The 25,497-nt window shown below is 42.1% G+C and overlaps 3 protein-coding genes across 8 annotated transcripts in view; 2 read left to right on the forward strand and 1 right to left on the reverse strand.

Annotated features, from left to right (window-relative positions):
• Nucleotides 1-10,212, forward strand: part of rims2a (regulating synaptic membrane exocytosis 2a) — a 114,254-nt gene extending 104,042 nt beyond the window's left edge. For 5 of the 6 annotated variants that reach the window (XM_026372473.1, XM_026372474.1, XM_026372475.1 and 2 more), the window contains 5 exons: nucleotides 7,251-7,392; nucleotides 7,632-7,744; nucleotides 7,884-7,985; nucleotides 8,081-8,220; nucleotides 8,339-10,212. In XM_026372473.1, the coding sequence (XP_026228258.1) occupies nucleotides 7,251-7,392; nucleotides 7,632-7,744; nucleotides 7,884-7,985; nucleotides 8,081-8,220; nucleotides 8,339-8,542 (701 nt within the window). In that variant the 3' untranslated portion in view covers nucleotides 8,543-10,212. Of the gene's footprint in view, nucleotides 1-4,622; nucleotides 5,013-7,250; nucleotides 7,393-7,631; nucleotides 7,745-7,883; nucleotides 7,986-8,080; nucleotides 8,221-8,338 lie in introns of those variants that run through there. The other variant, XM_026372478.1, reaches the window with a different exon arrangement.
• Nucleotides 10,213-11,406: 1,194 nt separating this feature from the next.
• LOC113170357 (dendritic cell-specific transmembrane protein) lies at nucleotides 11,407-13,504 on the forward strand. Its single transcript, XM_026372428.1, has 3 exons — nucleotides 11,407-12,575; nucleotides 12,658-12,984; nucleotides 13,067-13,504. Exons 1-3 carry the CDS (start codon nucleotides 11,523-11,525, stop codon nucleotides 13,124-13,126), a joined length of 1,440 nt encoding a protein of 479 aa, XP_026228213.1. The 5' UTR covers nucleotides 11,407-11,522; the 3' UTR covers nucleotides 13,127-13,504.
• Nucleotides 13,505-15,299: 1,795 nt separating this feature from the next.
• dpys (dihydropyrimidinase) lies at nucleotides 15,300-23,889 on the reverse strand. Its single transcript, XM_026372008.2, has 9 exons — nucleotides 23,293-23,889; nucleotides 22,136-22,294; nucleotides 21,710-21,889; nucleotides 20,332-20,521; nucleotides 19,919-20,075; nucleotides 19,508-19,649; nucleotides 18,426-18,568; nucleotides 15,914-16,121; nucleotides 15,300-15,751 (listed from the first exon to the last, which is right to left on the reverse strand). Exons 1-9 carry the CDS (start codon nucleotides 23,545-23,547, stop codon nucleotides 15,692-15,694), a joined length of 1,494 nt encoding a protein of 497 aa, XP_026227793.1. The 5' UTR covers nucleotides 23,548-23,889; the 3' UTR covers nucleotides 15,300-15,691.
• Between the last annotated feature and the right edge of the window lie 1,608 nt (nucleotides 23,890-25,497).

Below are 25,497 nucleotides of genomic sequence, written 5' to 3' on the forward strand. Positions count from 1 at the left end.
TCTATAGCAGATACTGACGCAGTTTTGCACCTCCAAATTCCTCAGACACACTATTTTGTATGTGGCAAAATAGCTGAACTCTGAGCTTTCAGCTGAAGTAATTTATCTTCTGTGTTGAGTTGGGTGCCTATATCAGCAGCTCCTCCGCTAGCTGAGGCCGCTAATTAATCTCTCAGGGGGCTGAAACAGACACGCTGCTCTCGGGATGATGCATGAAAGGAACACAGCAGCACAGGTACAACCAAAGCTGATGGACACTAACCCTATCTATCACTTTCTCCCCTTCCCCCTCTCTTCCTCCACTGCATTAATACAAAGATAATAATAGTTTCCAGATGTAGTTACTCAGCTCTGGTTCGGTAACATCCTGGTTTAAAAATATGCATCCAATAAGTAAAATGAATACTTTGAGACAGTTAAAAGTATTCAGACCTATAACCATTTAGGTTTCTGTTGAACGTCCATCGTTGTGGTGCTGCTGGTGAGTTTGTTGCTGTTGTTATCGCCTCCTACTGTATGCGACTGCAGCTGTTTTCCAAAAGTGGTTATTGTCCTGTCACATTGAGCACCTGAATTTGACATTTACTTGTTACGGTCTGAACCATATTGTTGCCACAAAAACTCATATTGGTGATTTTTACAATAACATGGAAGTCTCAGGTTTAACAATGTCACTATAGGGCTCTACATACCCGTGTTTACTCTTTGCACTCACATGTCATGCAAATGCAAAAGCAACCTGGCTTTTGCGGGGGTAGAGTTGCAGTTTCCATGGTCACTGTTCAAGTTTTGTAGGCACTATACTGCACACCTGGAGCAGAAACCCTGACTGATTCATATCTTAAGTCTCGCATTTGACAGGAATTAAACACATTTGAATGAGAAACTCTTGTGATTGCTGTTCTTCACAACAGAGTGTTGTACTCATCAATGATGAGTTCATGTTTATTCTCACACTCTGAGGTGACTGTCTGTGTTGGTGGACTGAATAAATTGTTTTCACACTGAGAGCAGCACATTATGTCTCTCCTAGCAGACAGTGTACTTTGAGTAATCCAAGAAAATTAACCAGTGTTCTTGTTTTGAAGATGCTCTGTCTGTGTTGAGTTGTTTATGCAGGAGCACAATCCAAGAAAAACATAAAGATGCATTAATGTGAACCCAGTAACCCAACAGGCTGTGGAACTAGTAAGCCCATACGAGCGGAGGCTTACATCTCTGGTCTTTGTTGATAGCGCTTCAAACTCAGTCATTGCCACTTGACAAAAACGTTTTATTGTTTCGCAGTTGAGGAGGTATTTATTTGATTTCCCACTAAACAATCAAGAGCGCACATCACTCTTTGTTCATGACTGTACGACATATAACTATGATTTTTGGCTATAAAGGGTCAAATGACATGTTTTAACAACGTACTTTGAGACTTTCAGTCAGAGTCAGCGAATAAAAAGATCCATTTTGTTTCATATTATCTGTATTCAGTCAGCATCTCAGTGAACCAGCTGCTCAGTGCTCTGTGCCTCCAGTGTGGCTCCTGTTCCTCAGCCATATGTCTCCTTTTCCTGAGTCTGTCACTTTTATAGCTGCATCCCACATTTCTGTGCAATGTATTCTTGTTTTCCATCTGAACTGGACTAAAAACTAACTTCCACTTCACATTTTTAGATTTTCTACTCCTGCTAAAAATATTGTGTAGACTTCCTCTTCAAACTGTCATCTCGTCGGCTTGTCAGCATCGCTCTCTAGCTGTCAGTTGAACAGGAAGACTGATGAGACATGCATCAGCAAAAAATACTGTGGTCAGTTTAGTCATGAAGCATGAGCATGATGTTTCTGGTCGTCCTTTTATTTCCTCTTTGAGGCGTGAGAAACAGTCATGCTGTTGTGCTGCATCGCAGATTTCAAGGAGGAATTTTTCACATTAGTTTGTTGTGAAAGAGAAACAAATAGGCTAGAGTGATGTCACCAGCTTGTTTTGGGATATTTCACACTGTATATACATATAAGGCTTGGCAGTGGTAAGATCCCCTTTCTCTCTCTCCATCTGTTGTAGCCTCACTGATTGGAGTAGGGCAGCCAAGGGTCGAACTGCTCCAACTGTACCTCTTCCAATATGACTCTCTTAACTCACACCTTCCACTGAGGGTATGAGGGTATGACTTTTCAGTGAGATGTGAAGGGAATGGCAGAACAAAGTTTATGTGCGTGCACACATATCATATTATCCTCAGGAGTTAGTGGGGACCCCATTAGACCTAAAAAGAGAAACAGTACTGGACTCACATGGGTGAACACAAACTTGACTCGAAGTGAATGCTAGTATTGCTCTGCTCCCGTTGGGCGAGTAAGAACGCCACAAATAAATCGTGGAGCAGTTTAATGGAAGGACTGTGTGTCTGAAATGTTGTGGTCAGTATCAAGGAATGCAGCTTCAGGCTCTAACACGGTTTATCACTGTAATCAAAGCTATTCCTTTTTATAATACTCGTCATTATAACGTGACTACACACAAAGAGGGAAGCTGTATTTCCAGACTGGAGGGCTGGCCTGCATCAAGGTAGTCAGCATGGAATGTAAACTGAGAGAGGAGAAAGTGTGTTTGTCTACCTGGTGTATGCACATTAAAGTGCTTGTAAGTGTGTGCTTTCCTACATCTGTGCGTGTGAGTGCCTGGGTTAGAGCCCTGCATTAAGATGTGTTTACAGTGTGTATGGCCAGTGTCAGTGTGACGCCTGGGATCATCAGTCAAATGGCTTCAAAGGCTTCTGCCTGCGATCTCCGCCCTCTGCCAAGCAGATCTTATATTTCACTTCTGGGATGTTACGTTTGTCTGTTGTAGTAGAACTGGTGTGAATCTCATTCCTTCCTTCTGAAGTACATGTCCTTTCCAGATGTGTGGTCACTGTCATGTAGTCTGGAGGCCGGAAGTGCACAGTGTGTACTAGTCACATTGTTCTGATGCAAAACAACAATGCAAAGGCATTTTAAGAAAAGGATCATATGGTAGGGACATGAATAATATAAAGTCCCCATGAAACTGAATTCTTCTTACATGTAACCCACTCTGTTCTTTGTAACCACAGTGACACATTTTCTATAAAAAAACAAAATGAAAGTAGACTTTGCGAGTCTCTATTTAGCTACAGCAGTGATTTAAACTAAGTGCTAATGTAAACCGAAGAGAAGCTAAACATTTGAAATGGTAGAGAAAACATTAACAAAGTAATTTGAATTCATCCTGAGGAGCACATGGTGATGTAGATATCTATCCAATAGTTAGGAGACATGTCAGTTGTCAACCTCATGGTAACAACTGGTCAAAAGTCACTTGGCTTCATCCTCTGGGAATCATAAAAAGAATTTTTTAAACTCTCGTTTTATTAAAACTCTCATTTTAATAGGTTTGATTTTTGAGTCAATAAAGCTTGCTCTATGCTTTTATAGAGAACCTAGATGAAACCCACAAATGGACTCGCATATCCTTCATGGAAGTAGGTTGCAGTGTCTCTTAGAGAAACTTTTGCCTCAGCGTCAACACTACAGGGAGCTTTCTATATTTATGATAGTGCAGAGAAGCACTATAATCGTCTTGTTCTGTGCCTATTCTGCCAGATCCATTTTCAGAACAAATGCACTACATTTGGTTCTCTGGCAGCACGTCAGAGCGGGACGGCTTTATTCAACAGGCTACAGAGGTGACAGTCAGCAGAAGAGCTGCAGTTTAGTTTGAAGCCATTCTTCATTCCTTCCATTTCACTTGGTGTATGTGTTACCTACCACATATTATACAAGTAGCAGATTTCAGGGAAGACCTGTGAAGAAATCTTTCCCCTCAGCATTACTGTTGTGTGACTCTGCTCTGGACTGTTTACAACAGGCTGACCTCGGGTGTCCACAAATGGTAGAAACTGAGAGAAATACCGCTCTGTGTTTAGGTGAGTTTGACACCACTTCAAACAAGGAGTTCTGCTTAGTGAATAATCAGGGGAAACTGGATTTCTTGCAACACACCATACAGTACATAGCTGTGTTACAAAGGCTGTGGAAGGGTGATGGATGAAGTTTTCAGGTTGAAAGTGTGACTGTGATCATCCGCTGGATTTTTCATTCTCTGCAACTATGAAAACAGCCAGAAACACAACACAGCTGTGATATTATAGTAATGGGAGAAGGAAAAGTAAAGTAGCAGAGTTTTGGCACGTGAACTTTGGGGGCTTGCCATGTGGCTGGGGTCCTCTCCTAGAGAAGCAGAGCTGTTGGCAGAACTAATGACAGCTTGTTTTCATTGGGTCCTGCGGATAAGAATAGGGAGAGCAGGAATGATGGTGGAACATAGGAGGAAGAGAAAAGCAAAATACCAGTGATGACTTGTGTAAAAAAAAACAAAAGAGCAAGCAGAGTGAGGAAGGAGAGAATGCAAGGGATAAAAGAAGAGGTTAAAAAACTGCTGAGAAACAGACCGGGGAGGGGGGCTCAGTATCTCTGGGTAAAGCTCGTCTACCCGCAGAGCCTGCCGAGGTGCGCCTGAACAGCCTGGCTCTGTGATTGGTGGAGCGCGATGCAGTTCTCTCCCCTCCCCCCAGAAGAAAGAGGTGCAGCAGGAACGTCAGACCCAGACAGCACAAGGCTCAGCTACTGAAGCAACGTTTTTTCTAAAGCTCTACTTAAGATGCAGTCTACAGAGCATCTAGGGACAGACTAGATGACAGTAAAGACCAGCGCCTTCGACCACTGGGCTTAGAAATATATCAAACAGATTAGATTTGAGTTGATTTTTAACCCTTTCCAGTAATATCAGCCAGAGACGGCAAAGCTGACATCAAGTGCGTTTGATTCACCGCATTGAGAAGGACGGCTGCCAGTCACCATGGGCAGGCAGGGGCACGATACATCTGCTCCGGCTCCCGGGATGCGTATCCAGCGCTCCCAGAGCAAGATGAGTCTATCTGCATCATTTGAAGCCCTGGCTGTCTATTTCCCTTGCATGAATTCCTTCGATGAGGAGGATGGAGGTAAGATGAAATGTCACAGCAGCAGCCGCTGGGGGATAAAGTGAGGGAGGAGATGGATTAAGGATTGGGGGGTGCAGGTTGAAAGATGTAATTAGTTTAATTAGGATGTCAGTGAATTAGGAAAATATATATGTGTTCTTCAGTAACATGATAAACTGTGCATGTCAAGAGGAGTCCATTTATTTTCTAGATAAATGTTATGTTCTTGCTACTGCCACCAGTGGTGGTCTTGATAATATGGAGGCTTATTGGAACCTGCCTGTATGCTGCTACAATCCACTCACTCCAGTCTGACCGATATCTTATTTCCCCTTTTGTGAATGGCAACAAAGAATTGAGTTACTGGAATAAATCACTGTTTAGTATCTTGTGGGTGGTAGTGCTTATTTATCTCAGGAGTACAACATTGCACTACGAGTATCGCTTCAGATTTCCTGAACAGTAGTGATGACGCCTGCTGCATGTGTTTATATTTTTGCCTCCCAAGATGCTCACACTTCCTCTGTTGCCAGCGACGCAGATCCACCAGAGTCTGTCGTTGTCTTTCGCTGCCTGGCAGCGCTGGAGATTTTGAGAGTGTTGGTCCAGTTTGTCTAACTTTCAGGCCACTGCTGCTACAGACCTGACAGATTCTTTACAAACGTGCTTGGCTGCCACGTTCTTCATCCAGTGCCAATAATGCTCTCATCTTTATCATCATCAGCCAAAATGCAGGAGAGTGTGTGTGTGTTTTACATAGATACAGAAGATACATACAGATGTGTCTGTCAGATGTGACTTCAGATGGTCTCAGAGCTGTGGCTGCTGAATTAAAATAAAGGTTTATTTATGAATCATCAGTATAAATGCTAACATATACATCTGAATATTTGTGGCACAAAGCAGCAGACCTACTTTGTTACATTTGACTAGCAGCTGATTGGCACGTTCGGTCTATGAGCTGCGGTGTGTTGCAGACGTCAGAGACGACCTCTGTGACTGCGTCTCCTATTGTAATATTTGAAGAGCAGGAAGTGGAGGCGGAGGCCAGCTGAATAGCAAAGATTTCAAGGCTGAAAGACACCACAAAGGGCCCCTGATGATGCTGGACTCAGAATAACTTAGTCTAGTCCTGATCCAGGCATTCTACCTGAGAAATTAGAGGAAAATTATAAAAAGAAATCTATGAATTGGTAGCTGATTTTTTTCTTATGGGTCTACATGGAGGTTGCAAACAGGGAACTCACAGTAGCTCAATCTTATTACTTTTATTATTACGTCTGGCTTGAAATTATTATCTGACCTCTGGGAAATAACTTGATGCCCTAATTTTCCATTACTTGATGTTACCTAACTGTGATAATTATCATTGATAATTAATCTTTGATTGTCCCACATTCATGCTTATAAACCTACTTTGAGATAATACACAGTTATCAGCTCCCATCAGGATGAAACGTCTGAATATGAAGTTAGGTAGGTAGAATTAGTTAGTCTGAGTTCCTTTTATGTGCTCTGGCTTATTTGCTGTATGTTATGAGGACTTTCCCTGTGGTCAGCCTGAAGGCAGATTTGCCGATCTCTTTCATAATGGAATATGAGATGACACACAGTAATGATGCTGTGTGCGTGCTGCTCACCAGGCGTCTTTTGAGTGGTGGAGCATTCATACTGTACTTTGATGAAGGGTGAAGTTATGTGCACTTCTGCCACAGGCGCAGCCACGTGGCCCCACACGCAGCCTGCCGTGATGGCTGGGTTCAGATGAGCAGCGAAAGGGCTAATGCGGGAGTCGGCTGTCATCTTGGATCAGTTAGGATGGAGGGCAGGCGGGGGGCCAGACGCTGGATGTTTGTAGGTGAAGCATGGACTCGCTGCAGTTCCCACAAGGCCCACAGCAGTTTTGCACAGAGCGGAGCAGAGCTGTATGTGTACAGTAGTGGGTACACAAAGAGCCAGGATGGTGTACAGTTTGTAGATGTGGTGACCTTCATGGGTTTACACTGAATTTGCCACAATCCTTCCCAGAATAAAACACACTCATGTCTCGGTGTATAGATGAATTTTAATTCAAGGACTTGACTTTGGTGTTTTGTGTTCCCTGTGGAATGCTTTTGAATGTGCCAGTGAAGGCACAGCTATGTCCGTAATAATCCATGCGAATGCTGCTCGAATTAGTCACAAAATGATTCAGTGTCATGTTCTGACAGCCTGTATCCCCTTTTCTCTCCCTCTGTGCATTTGTCGTTTTGCGTGCAGAAGCAGGAGGTAAGAAGTTGCGCAGCACTATCCAGAGGAGTACAGAGACGGGCCTGGCGGTGGAGATGAGGAGCAGGATGACTCGGCAAGCCAGCCGGGAGTCCACCGACGGCAGCATGAACAGCTATAGCTCTGAGGGAAAGTAAGGACATAAGGACTCATACTCTGAGGACAGTCAAAAGGCTCTTACTCATATTTTACTGGGAGCACTGCAGTACATACCCAGCAAATGATTCAAAACTTGGTGTGATTACTCATATTATGCTTTACTTTTCCTAATCTTTTCCATATTTCAAAGGCTACAGGCACCTGCTCGCTCAAGTTTGGTGTTCATTCGACATACTTTATCTCTGTGGTAACAAGTGTGTGTCTCTATTTCAGTCTCATTTTCCCTGGTGTGAGGCTCTCCTCAGATGCCCAGTTCAGCGACTTCCTGGATGGTCTGGGTCCCGCTCAGCTGGTAGGACGCCAGACGTTAGCTACTCCACCTATGGGTGAGAATAATGCTTCCTTCAGTCTCCATCAGCAGCTGCCTAACCTTTGGAATAGCTGTTTGCGCTCAGGTTAATCATCATGTGATGATCTTTACCATTTTGTAAGGTGAAATATCTATAGATCATATTTGTTCTTCAGGTGACATACAGATTGGCATGGTGGAGAAGAAAGGAGCGCTGGAGGTGGAGGTCATCAGAGCCCGTGGCCTTGTGGGGAAACCAGGTTCCAAGGCACTGCCAGGTATTTGCAGCTAGCACACCACTGTTTTTGTCATAAACGTTAAATGATACATTCTGAGGAACACAAGCTGTAACATTTTTCTCCTCCCCTCTCAGCACCATATGTAAAGGTCTACCTTTTGGAAAATGGCGTCTGCATAGCCAAAAAGAAAACAAAAGTAGCAAGAAAAACCTTGGATCCTCTTTACCAGCAGCAACTGCCGTTTGAGGAGAGTCCAGGAGGGAAGGTTCTGCAGGTGAGACAATGATTTAGTATGATTAGACAGGGACGTCTCATGGTAATGAAGTGGGTAGATCTAACAAAACAGTTTCCCAGTATCTTTGCTTTGAAGTAATGATTTTTCTCCCTTCCAGGTCATCGTATGGGGCGACTATGGACGTATGGACCATAAATCATTCATGGGAGCAGTTCAGATACTGTTAGACGAGCTGGACCTGTCCAACATGGTGATTGGCTGGTTCAAGCTCTTTCCTCCTTCCTCGCTGGTGGACCCTACTCTGGCCCCACTGACAAGAAGAGCTTCCCAATCCTCACTGGACAGTTTCTCTCGATCATAGCAGCGTGTGGACTGATAGCGTTGTTGTAGCAGCCAGTGTTGCGATTACAGGTCACGCTCCCCGGTTACACTGCATGCTTGATGTTGTGTCTTCTGAGCCTGTTTCTAGGGGTGCAAACGTGATCCTGTGTTTTGAGCAAAAACGTCGCGCACATTGTGCACTTGGCGAAATGTTGTCGCAAGCGCCTGGCGGCCAGGATTGCCAGGAAGCTGGAATGAACTTCTTAGCACGAGGAATAAGTCAGTTCCAGGTTTTCATCTAATTCGAAGCCATGGGGGTCAGTGCTGGGAACCGCATTACGAGTTCTACAGAAACCCTTTTCGAATGAAAAATAAATGTTTTGCTTTCATTTTTTTAGTTTAGTTTTCTTTTCATTTTTCTTAAATGTCAATGTACTTGTATCTGAAGGGGGTGACAGTGTTTCCAACCAGATGCTTGGTCACGCCACGCCAACCGACCTAGCTAAACAGATGGAGTTATGCAGACTATTGCTTTGGGTGAGGTGTGTCCCAGCTTGTATCCACACTCCCCCAAAACTCAAAAGAACCGCCTCCTAACACACACACACACACACACACACACACACACACACACACACACACCCTCCGCCATACTCTGTCTTTATGTACTGAATCTAACATCAGAAAGACTTCAAAAATGAAACCTAGGCAATATTGAAGTGGCTCCCATCAACACTCCAGAGTATACAGTAACAATCCAAACCCCATTAGAAGATGTACAATCTACCATCATTCTTTCTCTGTTGATATATTGTATGAAAATTAAATTAGAAAAGAATATTTTTTTCCTTTTTAGTTCATTTGCATGGACACAAATTTAGCTGAATAAAAAAAAAAAAAAAAGAAAGAAAATTATTTTCTTGAGGCTGCAACTTGCAAAAAAAGACGAAGAAAAATAAACAAAACAGATCAGCCATTTTCAACAATTTCTATTATTTTTAAAGATAAATTTCACTAGTGCATGGTTTTCAAGGGGAGTGAATGCAACATTGTGATTTAAAAAAAAAAGAGACATTGTTTATCATTCTTTAGACCATCCATGAGTCTGTGTTTGGCAGACGTGCAGATAAGGGAAACTTAAAGGAAACATTTGGAGTTACTTACAGAAAAAGTTTATGTGACAAAAAGTGATAATGAAAATAAATGTAAATTATTTATTTCATTGTAAAATTCTCACGCCTTATGAAGATAAACATTATGTGCAAATTGTACAAGTTTCTCTTTTTCTTCCTTGTCCCAGGGTACTTCTCATTGTACTATCCATTGCTACCATTGTTCAGTCCCCTGATATTGTCCAGGTTTTAGGACTGTTGGTTATTTTACAGTTCTGTATTGTTTCAGTATGTCTTTTATGTTTATTTTGATTTGTTTTACAAGCATGTTGAAAAGGATTTTCTGCAACATGGCTTGGGCACACCTTACAGTAACTCAGCATGTTTTGATAAAGATGATATTTGGAATTTTTGCAGTTTCTTGTACAGTGCATGTCAACGTCATTACTTTTCTCCCTCACCTTAAATTGAGCTCTACAGCGAAATTAGTTCTTGGTCTTCCGCGGCCATTTATTGAAGTTTTAACAAAAACATTCCACCCCCCAACCCCCCTGCAAGGTCATCATTTCTTTCAGGTTTTTGAGGAAAAAAAAAAAAAGTGACTAGGAAACTATTTTCTATTTAATGGAGGTTGATGAAACAGTTGTGATTGCAAGTGTATTTTCTTTCAGTATTGTCGACAAACATGCAAAAATAATCTGTACCGGTACAGCAAGAGGTCTAAACCTAATCAAGAGGCAGCAAACGTTGCTGTGGTTCAATGTTACAGGCACTGTTTGTGAAAATGACCTAATCACAACTTCAAATAAGGGATATTGCCACAGAAAATGTTTTTTTGTTTTGTTTCGTTTTGTTTTAATGAAAATGAAATTACTTTACTATATTTTTGTTAGTTTTATTTAAAAGCCAATACCAGTTTATTTTTTATTTTCTATTTTTAGTAATTATAAATACTTCTCGTGTCTGGGAGGTATATGAATCTTATAGTTGCAGTATGTCTGAATGAAATTGAGCTGAGGCATTATTTCTTTTCCACGTGACGATGATGCGTCTTTATGTCCAAGAAAACCTTGTCGCTGTAACAAGCTACAGTATATATTTTCATTTGAATTTTCATTGTACATACCTTTAGATGTCAAAATTTGAGTAAACAAGATACCATGAATAGATTGATAGCCTCTTTTGGAACAGGAAAAATGCCTCATATGATGATAAAGACATATGTTATTTATCCTTTTGAATGCCTTTTAATTTTCTCTTTTTGGTGCAATGTGTTAATGCCAAGGCTATGTCTTGGTTAAGTATGGTTGAGTACAGAGATTTATGTAAGTTATTTTTCAAATTAAAAATAAAAAAATTGATATTACACTGATGCCAAGTGTTGGGTGGTGACATGAACACACACACACATTGTTCTTTGGAGAAACGTATGTGGTACTTTTCTCTTCTTCTGTATAAAGAAGTTGAGATCTCCCGACTTACAGTCTGAAAGATGAATCAGGCTCCAAAGATAACCAGAGCTATTGGAGCTAATTTTCTCAGAATTCATTTAAATCTTTTCCTTAATAAAACCTGTTTTGTTATGCAGCTTTCCGCAGTTTGATGCGGCCTAGCGTCATTGATCTTAACACTAAAACCAATTGATCAACGCTTGAGTCATACTACTCTTTGTTTGCTTCTGCTTTTGGTTGAAAATAGGAATGACTGGGAAGTGACGAATGAGTTCCTGTTTTTAGCAGTATTTAAAGCAGCTGCAAACCAAAAGCACATGTTAGACACCAAGATTTGTGCAGAAGGAATTGAAGATTGTATTCAATCAAAGCTTGACTAGAGAGCAGTATCGAATTCAACGCGTGGCTCTTCCTTTTCATTCTTTGCTCTCCAGTGTTGGGTCCGTTCGTACTCAGGATGCTACTTCCATGGATTGCAGCAAAGCAGACTCTTGTGGATGTTGGTTTTCTGGCTGTGGAGGTTTTCACAACTGGTAAAAGGGATGGCACTAAACAAACCCTTGTGCTCCTGCTCATCTGCAGCTTCTTCAGCCTCCTCCTCAGCTCCCTGCTCCTCCTGTACCTCATCTTCACCCTGAACTATGAGACAGCAGTGGCTGGAGGGATCGCTAGCTGCTTTGGAGCATTGTTTACTGTGGCTCTCTTCTTATCAAAGAGAGTGAGGTGCTTGGGGACTCTTTTCGTGATTTCTGTTTTCATGAAGAAGAGTCGCAACTTGCTGCTAACAGCTGGGACCAGTTTAGTGGTTCTTAAAAATATCCGCAACACTTTGGAGAACCTCACGGTGCTGGCCGGGAGTATGATTTGCAACCTGAAGGCAAAGAAAGCCTCCATCATTGCTCCATTCAGTAACTATATCAAAGTGTTGCAATGGATAGAAAGCATGCTCAAAAGGTTCAGGGCTGCAGACCCTCAACTAGTGCAGTTTAACTCCCAGCTCAGCGTTTCACCCAGAGTGGAATCTGAAAAACTCAAGGAGAAACTGACAGAAGCAGAGCGGAAGCTGAATGAAACCGTTGAACATGTGCAGTTCGTGATGAGCACCGTCTCCTCAGTAAGCAGCAGGATGTTTCCTGCCATCAGTTTCCTCTTGCTCATGTTGTTTATAGGCTTGTGCATAAAGAAATACTGCAATGACATGAAATACAAGAACAGGTTCATTGGCAGCGACTTTGTCCGTTTTGATGAGAAGCAGAGGGAGGAAGGAAAGCCCTGCGTCCTCCCCCTCACGCCGGAGGAGAAGAAGCTCTACGCCACTCTCACCTCTGCTCATCCCAGCACCAGAGAGAGGAAGGCCATGCTGAAATTTGGGGCTCCAATTGTCTCCCACTTTACAGTTTGGCTCATGATTATAACTGTGGACGCCTTATTGTACTGGTTCGTTAATATTGTAACAACAAAGTTATCGGAGCTGGAGCCATTCCACGTCCCCTTGATAGTGAAGATCAAAGTAAGTATGCTAATGAAAGCATTTTTTAGAACTTCCATTTGTTTTGTTTTGACACTGACTACTCAGTCATTTACCTTTTCAGGAGATCGATTCCATTTTTCAACTGTCTCTTGAGGAAAATCGCAAAGACTTCTCCTACTCTGTGACCTTGTTTGAGAGAGAGTGCCTTCCCAAACCCAAGCTGCTGCTCAGTGACTCCATATGTCCTCTAGCTGCCATCCTCCTCATCCTGCTCACCATGACTCTGCTTGCTGGCAAAATGTCCCAGGTCAGGCTGCTGGTCTGTGAGCAGTTCTTTTCCACTGCGGCCGAGAAGAGAGTAGAGTACTTGCACGCCAAAATCCTCAGGAAGAGATTAAAAACGAGGAAGGAGAAACAGCACTGCAGCCTCAAGTCACAAATTCTTAAGGTTGGTGGTGCAATCTGTTGGTAGAGAATAAGCAATGTAGTGGCTGAGACGTCACATTTCATCTGTTTGTTCTTCTTTTCAGCTTGATTTTTGGTTCCCGCTGCTTTTTCAACCCAAAGAAGATCCACAAAGTATCGTGTGAAGACGTCGTTTCTGTTGTAGTGATGTGGCAGGTGGAGGTGAAGGTCTGTTGGTGACACAGGATCCATTCATACAGCATGAACCTAACTGGAAGACGCTAGAAATGAATATTCACTTTGTTCCATGTTAACTGACCAATAAGCGACAGCACATAAGCAAGCACATAATCTTCTGTACCTACAGCACCTGCAGCTTAGTTGGTGCTCCCACTCTGAAGCCTAGGTGTGTGTGTGTTAAGGGATCATAGTTCCAGCTTTAATAAGCTTTCTTGATGTCTGTTAGAAACTTTCAAGCCAGCTACCTCCAGATTGTTCTATTTTTGGACAAATCCAAGCAAAGACATCTGAACTGTTTGGGCTTTTAAAATGAAATGAATGTAATACCTCTTGTTTTTCTGGTTATATTTGTTAGCTCCGTAATAATTTATTTTGCGTTGTATGATAATATTTATTAATAATAAATATCTGCTGATAAACCACTGTGTCCCATCATATTACATAACAGGTCAGTCTGCCAATTGACAATAATGGTAACCAGGGAAAATTCAATCAGCTCCAATGAACACCCAGCTAGTATCAGTTTCATTTTACTTATTTTACTGCATACATATTACATCATTTTCATTATATAACAAGGCAGATGACAATATTGTATGATGAGTCGGCCCCACAGTCTGACAGGAACCCACAAGACGACGCGAAGTACAGTGTGTGGTAACATGTCAATCAACAAAATATATTAATAATGTATCAATACCACAGATGTTGTGGTCTTAGGCGTTGCAACATTAGTGATTTTATCATAGGAACTTCACAGGATTTATGAAGCATACACATGTAGAATCAAATAGATTCTAATAACTTCTCTCAACAGTGGTATTTACTTACATTATCAAAGACAAATGCCCCCTACACACCACTGTCCTCGTTCCATTTACACACTGTCACCGTTCATTAGCATCTCGTACTCAAGGTGTTTCTGTCATCACAGAGCACACACGAGTCACAGCCAAATGACTTGAATTAATGACAGATGTTTGATGCAACGTGTGCAGTAATCGGTTTCGGTGTTATTTAACAAGCTGTATGCTGCAAACCCTGTGTTACTGTATTATGCTGTTACACATTTTCTGCAGATCATTTATAGCATTCCAAAGAACAAGTTGAAAAATATCCCCTGTGAATGGTAATTGTCATCAGGAATTATTATACATAATACATTTGCTATTGACTTCCTTCTAAAGGACAATAATAAGGTTGATTCATTAAATATTTTCCAGTCTGATCAAAGTTTCATTTCTCTTTTGAATTACCTAAAATTACCAGTGAAGGACTATTTTTAATTAAAGACTAACTAAACTTATTACTTTGTAATAATGTGGGTTCCTGCTTTGCTGCTGGTGTCAGTGTGTTTGGCATTACACACTGTGTATCCACTGCGCCCACAATTTCATTGTGCAGTTACACATGTGGCAATGTGGTTACATCATGAGTGTTGTGCATGACTGGTGACCAGTTCCAGGTTAATTGTGGCAACTACGGTGATCTAACATTCAATTCAGTGTATTTTAACTTGTCTGGATTTCAGTCATTATTGAATGCCACCGTCTTACCAGTTCCCTCACGCTGCCAGCCCCATACCAACACTTCCACTGTAAGAGAAAAGAGGAAGGACTACAGCTCAAGGATGAGTAGGCCTTCTGTGACTCACACGCTGCTACTGACCCGTGTGGCAACCTGATAAGCTCACATTATGTCTCAGCTGGCCCTGTGGCTTTATAGCACACTAGCATGCCAGACCAACAGGAAGTCGCTGCATGATGCTCAGTGACAGCCACAGACCTTTTAACCAGGAAGGCAGTGAATGCAGTCCATACATGGACATGGATGGAGTGCACATGATAATGGGTCGTCTTGCTGAATATGCAAATACAGAATCATTCTGGGTCAACAAAGTAAATCTGAATACTTTCATGAAAGTCACTGCAGCTTACTGAACATTTAATCAAAGGCAATTATTTTTTTTGGTGAGAAACATCAGCCCTGTTACCAGTAGCAACAGACAGTGGCTGTGAAATCTAAGTTGTAGAATCAGACACGTTCACACTCAGGGTTCTTGTTTGTATTTTACCACAGTTATGTGTGTTATTTCAAACATCATATGCAGTATAGAAATACGCTCAGGAAACATCCTCTTTTTTAATCACACCACATGTTTTTATTGTGTGAAATCATGCATAAGCCCTACTTTCATTCCTTACAGTGAGTTACTTGATTGCATAATGTATGTTAGAGTGAAAATAATTTGCAGCAGCAGACTGGGTTCCACTGACCTGTGCGATGAGCAGAACTGACCTGGAAGCTGAGAAAATTTAACAAAGGTATTATCTGTGAACAGGACATTGGCCTGAGTACTGATCAGAGTTGACCTAAAGCTCCCAAACACACACACACACACACACACAGCTCAATGATGTATGTAGCAGAAACATGTCAAAACTGCCCAAGATGAAGAAGATTCTGATGTTGTGGCTCTGGCACCTCCTTTCATGGTCTTGGTCAGTTGTTCATACAGAAATGATTTTCCCCGCATAGGGCTTTCTGATCACAGCAGTAGGTTTCCCCACCTGCAGGCCAAATACAAAGCAGACAGACAGACTGAGTGACCTTTGTTTATAGTACATTAACAGGATGGTTGAACAGTATTGTTCCATTTGTGAGACCAGTGTTGAGAGGATACATTTTACCAACTATGATGCTCGTTTTCAGCAATCTGGGATTTGACTGACCTGCTCCCTTTGCTCGATTCTTTTGTAAACGAACTGTGGGAAAGGTTGTCTGTGGACGAATCTGCCGTGGCCCGGTGACACGTTCAGCCGCCCATCTTCGTAGACCACTTTGCCTCTGGAGATGGTGACGACAGGGACGCCGTGGCACTCCATGCCCTCAAAGATGTTGTAGTCCACAGCCTGGTGGTGGGTCTTTGCTGATATTTTCCTGCCAAGACGCAAAGATGCAACCGCAAGTTTGCAAACAGCTTTTTGGAGCCTACATTATAACCAAACTTCACATCCCTTGTGATAAGTGAGGCCATCACCACTTGCTCTGTGAACGCAAAGCTGAGAAACACATAAACCTCCTGTGAAGCCTTAATGCACTCCCTCCTAATCTGAAACTGATTGAATCAGGCCAAGATGTACGCATACACAGCATTGGTTTACTGCAGCTCACTGACTGTGCAGCAACAAGCAATACAGAATAATGTATTATTTATATAACATTTGCTCATGTGATGCCCTCGTCTCTAAAAAGCTTACTAAGCACATAACCCAAGGTTCTTTCAGCCAGTAGAAAGGTACCTCAACATTTCTAGTGCTGCTTATTACATTTCTGTGGCATCCATCCAAAGGCTGCTGCACGAGCACCGCCACATAATACTGCAGCACAGGCAGCACCCCGACACAACAAAACTGTCTACGACGGCAGCGGAGGGATGATGAGTTTTTATGGAAGTACAGAAAAAAACAGTTTTCACCCAAAAAAATGTAACATGGGACAGTTATGTAAAGTCAGTTGCTAATTCTTTGTGGGTTCAACATTATAAGTGTTCCCATACATACTGTCTACCACTTTACTAGGTACCTGTACAGTCAATACAATCTAACACAGCGGTTCTGCCATGAACGCTGCTTTAAGGAGGTTTTTATTTTGCATTTTCTGTTGAAACTGTCAAAAAAGGTGATAATGCTGCCATATATTTATTATTGACATTATAGTGGAGGGTGGAGTCGTACTGGAGTGCATTACGTTGATGTGGTCCTAATGTTTTGGTCCCCCCATTTACTAAATCTGTAAAAGTCTGACTCAGCTTCGTACATCAAACACTCAATGTCTTCTTTTGATTTTTTCTTTTATTGATGGCCTTTTTCTCCTTGTTCACATACACATACACGCATTTCCTGCTGCATGATACATCCTCATTATTCAAGTAGCCCGTTTATAAGAAAAAAGCCAACTGGCTGAGCTTCATATTTGCGGTTATGCAACTGTTTGTGGCCTCTGGTCCCGGATGTTATGAAGCGACACTTGCGCCAAAGGCAATTAATTTTGCTGTTTCACAGATGAATTCATGGCTGTGGCAATCAAACATGAGGTGCTTTCATGCTTGAAAGGCATTAGAAAATCCACAGGCATGCACAAATGGTAAAGTCGAAGGACACACATGTGAGGACGACCAGATCAGAATACAGCGCACTCCTCCGTGGTGGTAATAGTGAAGCTCTCAGGCCTCGCACAAGCTCTTTCTGTGTTACCAGTGAATTTATTTACAGCAAATTACACTGGGCCTTAATGTGTTCTCCTCCAATTCACATCAGCGGTTAGTGACTTCCCCGAGGGCCCAGATTCTCCAGCAAACAGAGCCATTCTAGGTTATATAAGTCTGAATTTGCTACAGCACGCTAGCTACTAGAATGCAAACTGTCCTCTGTGCCTGTGTCAGAGCATGCGCTCCATAGTGCAGCGCACAGAGTCCTCCGCTCTATATCTGTGCATACTAAGAAAATGACGATATCCTGAGCCTGAATCTGAAAATAGTCTTGTGTCTCTGTCTTGTACCATGAAAATTGGTTTATCTCCCACGTGAAACATTTGACGCCTCATAGATCCTCACCACGACCTATCAGCATCGACCCACAGTCGCTGTTTGCATCTAGCTTATGTAAGTGTGTTAAAATGTTTCCCAAAAAAGTACTAAACATGGACAAGAATGAATCATTTTTTACCGACTGAAGAATGTGATTCATGTGTAAATGGTGTTGTGTGCTTTAATTTGCAGCTGCTGATAAGTGATGACATACCCTGACTCTTGGATGGAGAGGATGAAACAAGCCTATGTGGCGGATTAATGTGTGTGTGTGTGTGTGTGTGTGTGTGCGCGCGCGCTCTTTGAGGTGGCACAAGATGAAAGATCACTTCTCCTTTCAGTTGTATCTATAGCCTGCATGCTTTACTGCTAAACTTCAAATCCTTATCATGTTTAACTGACTGCTTGACGCCCTGAATCCGTGCTTTGTGACTTGGTTTGTGTTGTGTTTCAGTAGCGCCCTCTGCAGTCAAAGCTGCTGATAGCACTGGGAGTAATGCCAGACTCAATGTGCAGAGATAGCCGAGCATTAGAATGTGCTTTGGAGTCGTAAACACTTTAAACTGCACACACACGGTGACCAAGATCTTTCTTTTCCTGATGTATTTCAAAATTTTTCTCCCGATTTGCTGAACGGCTGCAGATGGGTTCCTCACCTTGTCAACTTGGGGTCCCATATAACCACATCAGCATCCGAGTTCTTGGCAATCCGGCCCTTCTGCGGGTAGAAGTTGAAGATTTTTGCTGCGTTGCTGCTGGTGACAGCTACAAATCGATTCTCGTCCATTTTGCCGCTGTGCTAAGGAGAAAGAAGAAAAAACACATAAAGCATCTGGCTTGAGTAAGCGGAGGGGCAAGAGGGGGTTGGTGGGGGGGGATCACAGCGGATGACAACAATATACAGAATTAGCAGATGAAAGGTCGGTGCTTAACGTTGCAGAAAGCAACTCATTTCTGCTGAAATATTGTCTAATGCGTTATTTGTAAGTGTTGTTGCATGTGGTAAATCTTTCCAGTGGCCTTGTGGCAGAAGAAATACCCTCCTCACAATAATGAAGAAAATGCAGTGTCGGCACTCTGCGAGAGTTTACTGCCTTTTCTGTTTGGATTGTAGAAAAACAGAAAGCAGAGTACAGTGACATTTCTTATACTCAAATGGCTAAATGCAGTTTGAACCTGACATAACATTTGTATATACTGTAAATATAAACACTATATGTATGTATGTATTTACATTGTCCTCTAAGGAGTCAGAAACTTACATTTAGCCCCTACCCACTATTGTATAGAGGCATGCACAGAGTCCTAAGGCAGAACGAATCTTCCTGATTTGATTTGACCAAATGGGGCCCTGTAGAACTCTTGCAATTTTACTGATTTTATGTGCACATGATTCATATTTCTCCAAAAGCTGGCCTCCATGCTAGATGAGTAATCATGAGTGGTCGGCTTTCACTATGCACCACAGGGAAAAGTATCAAGCTGACGTAAGGCACATGCAAATAGAGACTTTTAAGTTGAAAGGCACAGATTAATTTGTGATTATGTTGTCATTCTCCATCTTTCATGCATCCCTTTTTTTTTTCAGCCCACCGCATTTCACCGCAAACTGGATAATTACATGGATCATGACAGGAAGCTGTGCATGTGACGTTCACATCAGCTCACGCATCTAGTGTTTCAGACTAACATGCCAGTAATGAACAATGTGTGATTAAGAGCAGTTATATATACGTACCACTCCTTTCTCCCAGATGACAGACATCCTGTCCTCCACGCCATTCACGCCGTTAGGGATCTTGGTGAAATCGTCTTTACCCAGGGCTTTCTGGCACACAGAGAAGGTGCAGTTGTCTGTTCCCGTCACACTGAGATCGTCACTAGCACAATTGACACAAACATGAACGTAAGAATAATTGGCAGATTGTATGTTGAAATGAAAAAAACAAAAACAAATCAGGGCATTGACAATTATTGGAAATAAAATAAAATCCAAACTAAATTCAGACATAAAGCGCTGATTACGCACGTTCGGAACAAAGTGTGGGTGTAAGTCCTTTTTCCACTAGCATTTCATGTGTTGTAAAACTCTATTATATAATAATTGCTGGGTTTGTTACCACCATGCCTCCTGCTACACTGTTCTTACTTGGCCAGCAGATCCATTAGGTACCCAGGGGTGCTGGGGTCAGGTCTTAGCGGAGGTCCCATGACAAAGCCAGCAGCATGGGCCCACTCTTTGTGCCAGTAATGGGTACCATCTGTGCCCAACCCAGCAGCAATGGGCTCCCCAAACACCACGCGTCCTGTAGAGACAGAGACAGGGAGAGGGATAAATAAAAGTTGTTAGGAACTTGTGTGCTGTTTTAGATGCTGTCCCACCGAGGCTATGATTATTTGAGGGGAAAATACAGGCTAATCTAACTTTTAGGCAGAAAATACACTGGCCTTGTAGTAAAATTGTAATACAACCAAAAAACATTGTGACTGTACACAAGCCTGTAGTCTCTCACTCCTACTCTGCTGTATTTAAACAGCAGGTGGCAGTGAGGCCACACTCACCATCTCTGCGTGCATTAGACACCACCTTGGCAGCAGATTTGCTCATGACATGGACCACATACAGTGGGCAGTTGACAGCGTTAGCGATGGTGATGGCTCTCTGGGTGGCCTCAGCCTCCACCTCCTCTGGCCGGCACAACTCGTGGCCTTCGGGCCCTGTAATGCCCATGGACAGCATCTTCTTAGCTCCCTGTTGGGGTCCAGCAGTGGAGACAATGAGGCAGGATAAAGGTTAAAGGAAGGACAACAGAGAACAGTGTCTGTCCAAACAGAGACGAGACGGACAAGTGAAGGGTGAGTTTGCAGTGGTTGCAGTTAAAATTATATAAAAATAAAATAAAAACCACTGTGACTGTGAAAAACCTAAAATATTAATAGGATAAAACAAAAATGTGCAAGTGGTTGAACATCCAAAGATCAAGAACGGCATCTGAAAAGACGTGCACGTTTGCTAGACCTCCAACACACTTTCCAGTAGCAGATGGACTCCTGTTCCCAAGGCATGAGCTAGAGTTTCTTTTCTAGTATTTGCTTCCTCCTAGTGGTACATTATTGCCATGACATTTGAAAAACAAAATGTTTCTGGAAATAACAATGTATTAGAATCAGAATCAGAATCAGAATTAGCTTTATTGGCCAAGTTTGCACAAGACAAGCAAGGAATTGGATGTGGTCTGACTCCGTCTTTTGTACCCTCTGATTGCACGAAACATTAAAATCATTTACATACATAGTTGCAATTTTACGGAAAGAATAAGAAGTGGCTTTCTTCCTGTAGCAGGCAAAGCACAAGTGGGCCTTTTACTATTACCCTTGGGGCCCCTAACCTGGCCCCTAACCCTGGTTACTAATTAAACAGAAGGTTTACTGGATAAACGAGACGAAACTGGTTAAACCTGTGACTATTTTCAATAATTAAAGTTTAAGGTTTGAAGTTTGCTGCAGCAGCTGTTGTGGTGAGCCTCTGTCACCATCATGCATTCTTTAACATGTGCTTGTATTGCAAGGACAGCATGAGAGGAACCACCCGAGGGAAGCTGCCCGCTCAGTGCATAACTTGCCTTTCATTAAGGATCATGCTCAATGACCCTTCAGAGTTAAACATTAATTCACTACACAGATATTTTTTACCTGACCCTGGCCCTATCCAATGCTTTCCAAGGATAGAGGGGCAGCAGCAGGACTGAATGCGTGTTTGAGTAAAAGTCAACTGCAACTAGAAATGTCTATTTTTCTTCCTTATTACCTCAACTACAGTTACAGCTACAGTAGGTGTATGTGCTGCGTTGCCGGACCTATTCCATTTAGCAACACTAATACCAATCCAAGGAGGGAAATGCTGTCGAAACATGACATCACATTTACTCATACTACTAACCTCCGCAATCAGATCTCCATTCTCAGCATGCACCTGAGCTATAGCTCCGACCTCCTTACACTGGCTGAAGGCAGCATAAAGCTCAGTGTCCTGCAGCATGTACAAATCTTTATAGGCCATAAACATCTTGAAGGAATTTACTCCTTTCTCCTTGGCCAGAGTCTCCATCTCTTTCTTGACCTGGAGAAGAAATCGGTTTGGAGAAATACACATGGAAGAATAAAGCTGATTCTCATGCCTTCATGTCTAAACAAGGGAGAAAATAGAAAATACAACAATTCCTCGACATGTTTTATTCTTCACAGAGTCTTGTGTGTGCTAAAACGTGTGTGGAGCACATTTCCTTACGTACCATCCTAACACCTTACTTGTGATCTGACACTTTATGCTTTTTACTTTTTTTTTACCAATGATCTGCTCAGTCACCTTGTCGCTCCACCACGTGACAGCGATATGCAGCGAGTAGTCGCAGCAAACTTTGGGATCAGCTGTCTCACGCCAGCAGTCGTAGGCCTCCAGAAGAGACTTGCCTTTCTGGGGGATGGCAAAGTCCAGGACCATAGTGGTCCCTCCTGCTAGAGCAGCCTGGTGATACACAAGTCAAACCACAGGTTTCAGTTAAAGATTTACTTGTGAATGTTGCTCGAAATCAGAACACAGTTAAGAAATGATCAATTCCTATAAAGAATAGTTATTGTCTGTTGATGCTACGAAGGCCTGACAACTATTAACAACTGTCATAATTACATTAACACAGTCTCAGACACATTTCTCAACACTATTTCAACTATTTATTTATCATTTCTTATTTGCTTTCTACTATTATTATTACTTTTTTCCACAGCTTACATTTTCTTCCGTCTTATTTTCTGCTTTTCAGACTTTTATAAAGCGCTTTGAACTCAACCATTCATTTTGATTCGGCTGCATTGATGCACATGCTGTAACATTTCAATGATTGCTCTTGCAGAGACATGTTTAGACTTCAAATCGTGGTCTCTGCTGAGGCTGCACTTTACAGCGATGTTAGTCATCATTTCACAGTGTTGTGACTGTCTGATCTCTTGGGTCCTCTGCAAGCTGCTTCATGTCACTCTGACACTTCAATTATACAACATGTGATTATCACACGTCTAATAAAGAAGTCGCAAGCTGCTAATAGGTATTTAATTCATTTATGACTCTCTTGTGTAGCTGCCAGTGGTTTACAATATAACAGAGAATCAACTCTTCCACTTCATGCATGTGTAAACTATCCTTTGCCGGCTATTAAGTTAAATGAGGTAAATTCAAACACACCTTTGGTCTTAACATTCAAAATAAAATGCAAACACACATATGAATAAAGATAAACATTTTTCATCAGTCCCACAAATGAATCCTACACCTGTAGTGGATCAGCCACACAGCCAACAGATTGTTCCATAACTATATGTTAAGACTTCACTTAGTTTAATATAAAACGTTATTCAAACTGTCCCCACTTGGACTTTTAAACAGTGCAACGGAGGTAAGATCGCTTTATTTTCACATGTTGAGGCTCGTTATCTTAGAGCTGTGTGATGCAAACTAAATGTCTTCACCTTAGTCCCGCTGTGGAAGTCATCCGCAGTCTTGGTGCCCATGAACGCCAGCTCCAGGTGCGTGTGCGCGTCGACGCCTCCCGGGATCACGAGTTTGTCGGTGGCATCGATGACTCGCAGCCCCGAGGCATCTGGGAAGTGAAGGTTCAGTCCCACTTCAACTATCTTCCCATTTTCAATATAGACGTCGCTGAGCACGGAGCAGTCCTCGTTCACTACTTTACCTCCCTTTATCAGGAGTCTACTGGGCTCCATTCCTGCTGTGCGCAGCTGGGAAAGTGTTTCCAACGTATTTAAAGAGTCAGACTTTGCGCAAACTGTGCACCAGTGACTACAGAGCAGCAGATGTGCGCTGACGCTCGTCCGTCTGTGCTGTGGTCCGGAGATTTGTGGAGTTACGCAGGTCAGCTCCAAAGGTCATGTAACTTATTAGTGTCCAGAGAAACGCAGCCCAGCGTTCGTCAACAATTAGCTCCTGTAGCAAAACTTTAACTGCCTGATCTTGTGTAATATCATAATATGGTTATATCACTTCCCTTTCCGCTTCTTGGAGGGCGCGCCTGTTTTCGTCTGAGAGCAACAGCGGGATTTTTAAACTCTACACAACATATTCTACTACATTTGAGTCCAGGCCAGGGAGCAGACAAACAGGCTGAACCAAGTGTCTGCTAGCTGCACAGAGCTGTCACTCAGGGTTCAACATATTGACACTGTGTCTGTTCCTCAAGTTAAACAAAAAGTCAGAAAAACCCAGAAAGTCTGTTTTAATCATTTAATTAACATAGTGACCTACAAATTCAGAGCACACTGATTGTGCAGCCAGCACCTCTGATCTGAAGTTAGGATTGTTAAATATTAGATCTCTTACATCTAAAGCTCTTACTGTTAATGAAACTATCACAGATCAGGAGTTTGATATACTCTGTTCAACAGAAACCTGGATTAGACAGGATGAGTATGTAGCTTTAAATGAAGCAAGCTCCTCCTGGATACAGCTACATTCACCAGCCTCATCTGACTGGTAGAGGAGGAGGTGTCGCAGTTATTTACAATGATAAACTGACTATCATACAAAACATGTACACAAATTTAAAGCTTTTGAATGTCTTTATAGCAACATAACAAGTGTAGATACAAATATAAAGTCTGCTCAGCCGATCCCGCTAATTATCATTTACAGACCCCCAGGGCCCTACTCTGAATTTCTTTGTGAATTTGCAGATTTCCTCTCTAACCTAGTTGTTTCTGTAGACAAAGCGTTAATTGCTGGAGATTTTAATATTCACTTCGAGAATCCAGAAGACCCTCTGAGAACAGCATTTATGTCCATATTGGACTCGCTAGGAGTAGATCAGTGTGTAGGAGGACCCACTCATAAAGCGGGTCACACCTTAGATTTAATAATATCATTCGGTTTAAGTATAAGAAATTTACTTACGCTCCCACTGTCTGAAGTTATCTCAGACCACTATCTTGTTTCAACTACAGTGTGTCATATTAATAATGTATACTCAGCACCGCGGTATCACATTAAACGTACATTTACATCAACCACCGCACAGAGCTTTATCAGTAATCTCCCAGAGTTATCAACTTTGATTGGATCACTGTCTGACACCTACAGAACTAGACCAGGTGACTGAATATTTAGAGTCGTCATTACGTTATACCTTAGATAATGTAGCTCCAGTCAAAAGAAAAGTTATTAGAGATAAGAAACTCGCTCCCTGGGGCCTTAAAACAGACTGCTCGAAAGTTAGAACGTAAATGGCGCCAAACTAAATTGTCAGTATTTCAGATAGCGTGGAAGGAGAGCATCCTGAACTATAAAAAAGCTCTTAGTGCAGCTAGATCAACGTATCTCTCCACTCTCATAGAAAACAACAAAAATAACCCTAGATTTTTATTTAATACAGTAGCCAAATTAACTAGAAACAAAACCACTGCAGATATCTCCACAACAACGTTGTGCAGTAGTGAGGTTGTCACTACTTGTCACTAAATGATGCAGAAAAATTAGTCCATGCTTTCATCACCTCTAGGTTGGACTACTGTAATGCCTTACTGTCTGGCTGTTCAACCAGGTGCATAAACAAGCTCTCATTTAGTTCAGAATGCAGCAGCGAGAGTCCTCACTAGAACCAGAAGATATGAGCACATCACGCCTATCTTATCTACACTTCATTGGCTCCACGTGAAATTTCG

This window comes from Anabas testudineus, chromosome 16 (genome assembly GCF_900324465.2).
Source record: "Anabas testudineus chromosome 16, fAnaTes1.2, whole genome shotgun sequence".
In the NCBI taxonomy this organism is placed as follows: domain Eukaryota; kingdom Metazoa; phylum Chordata; class Actinopteri; order Anabantiformes; family Anabantidae; genus Anabas; species Anabas testudineus.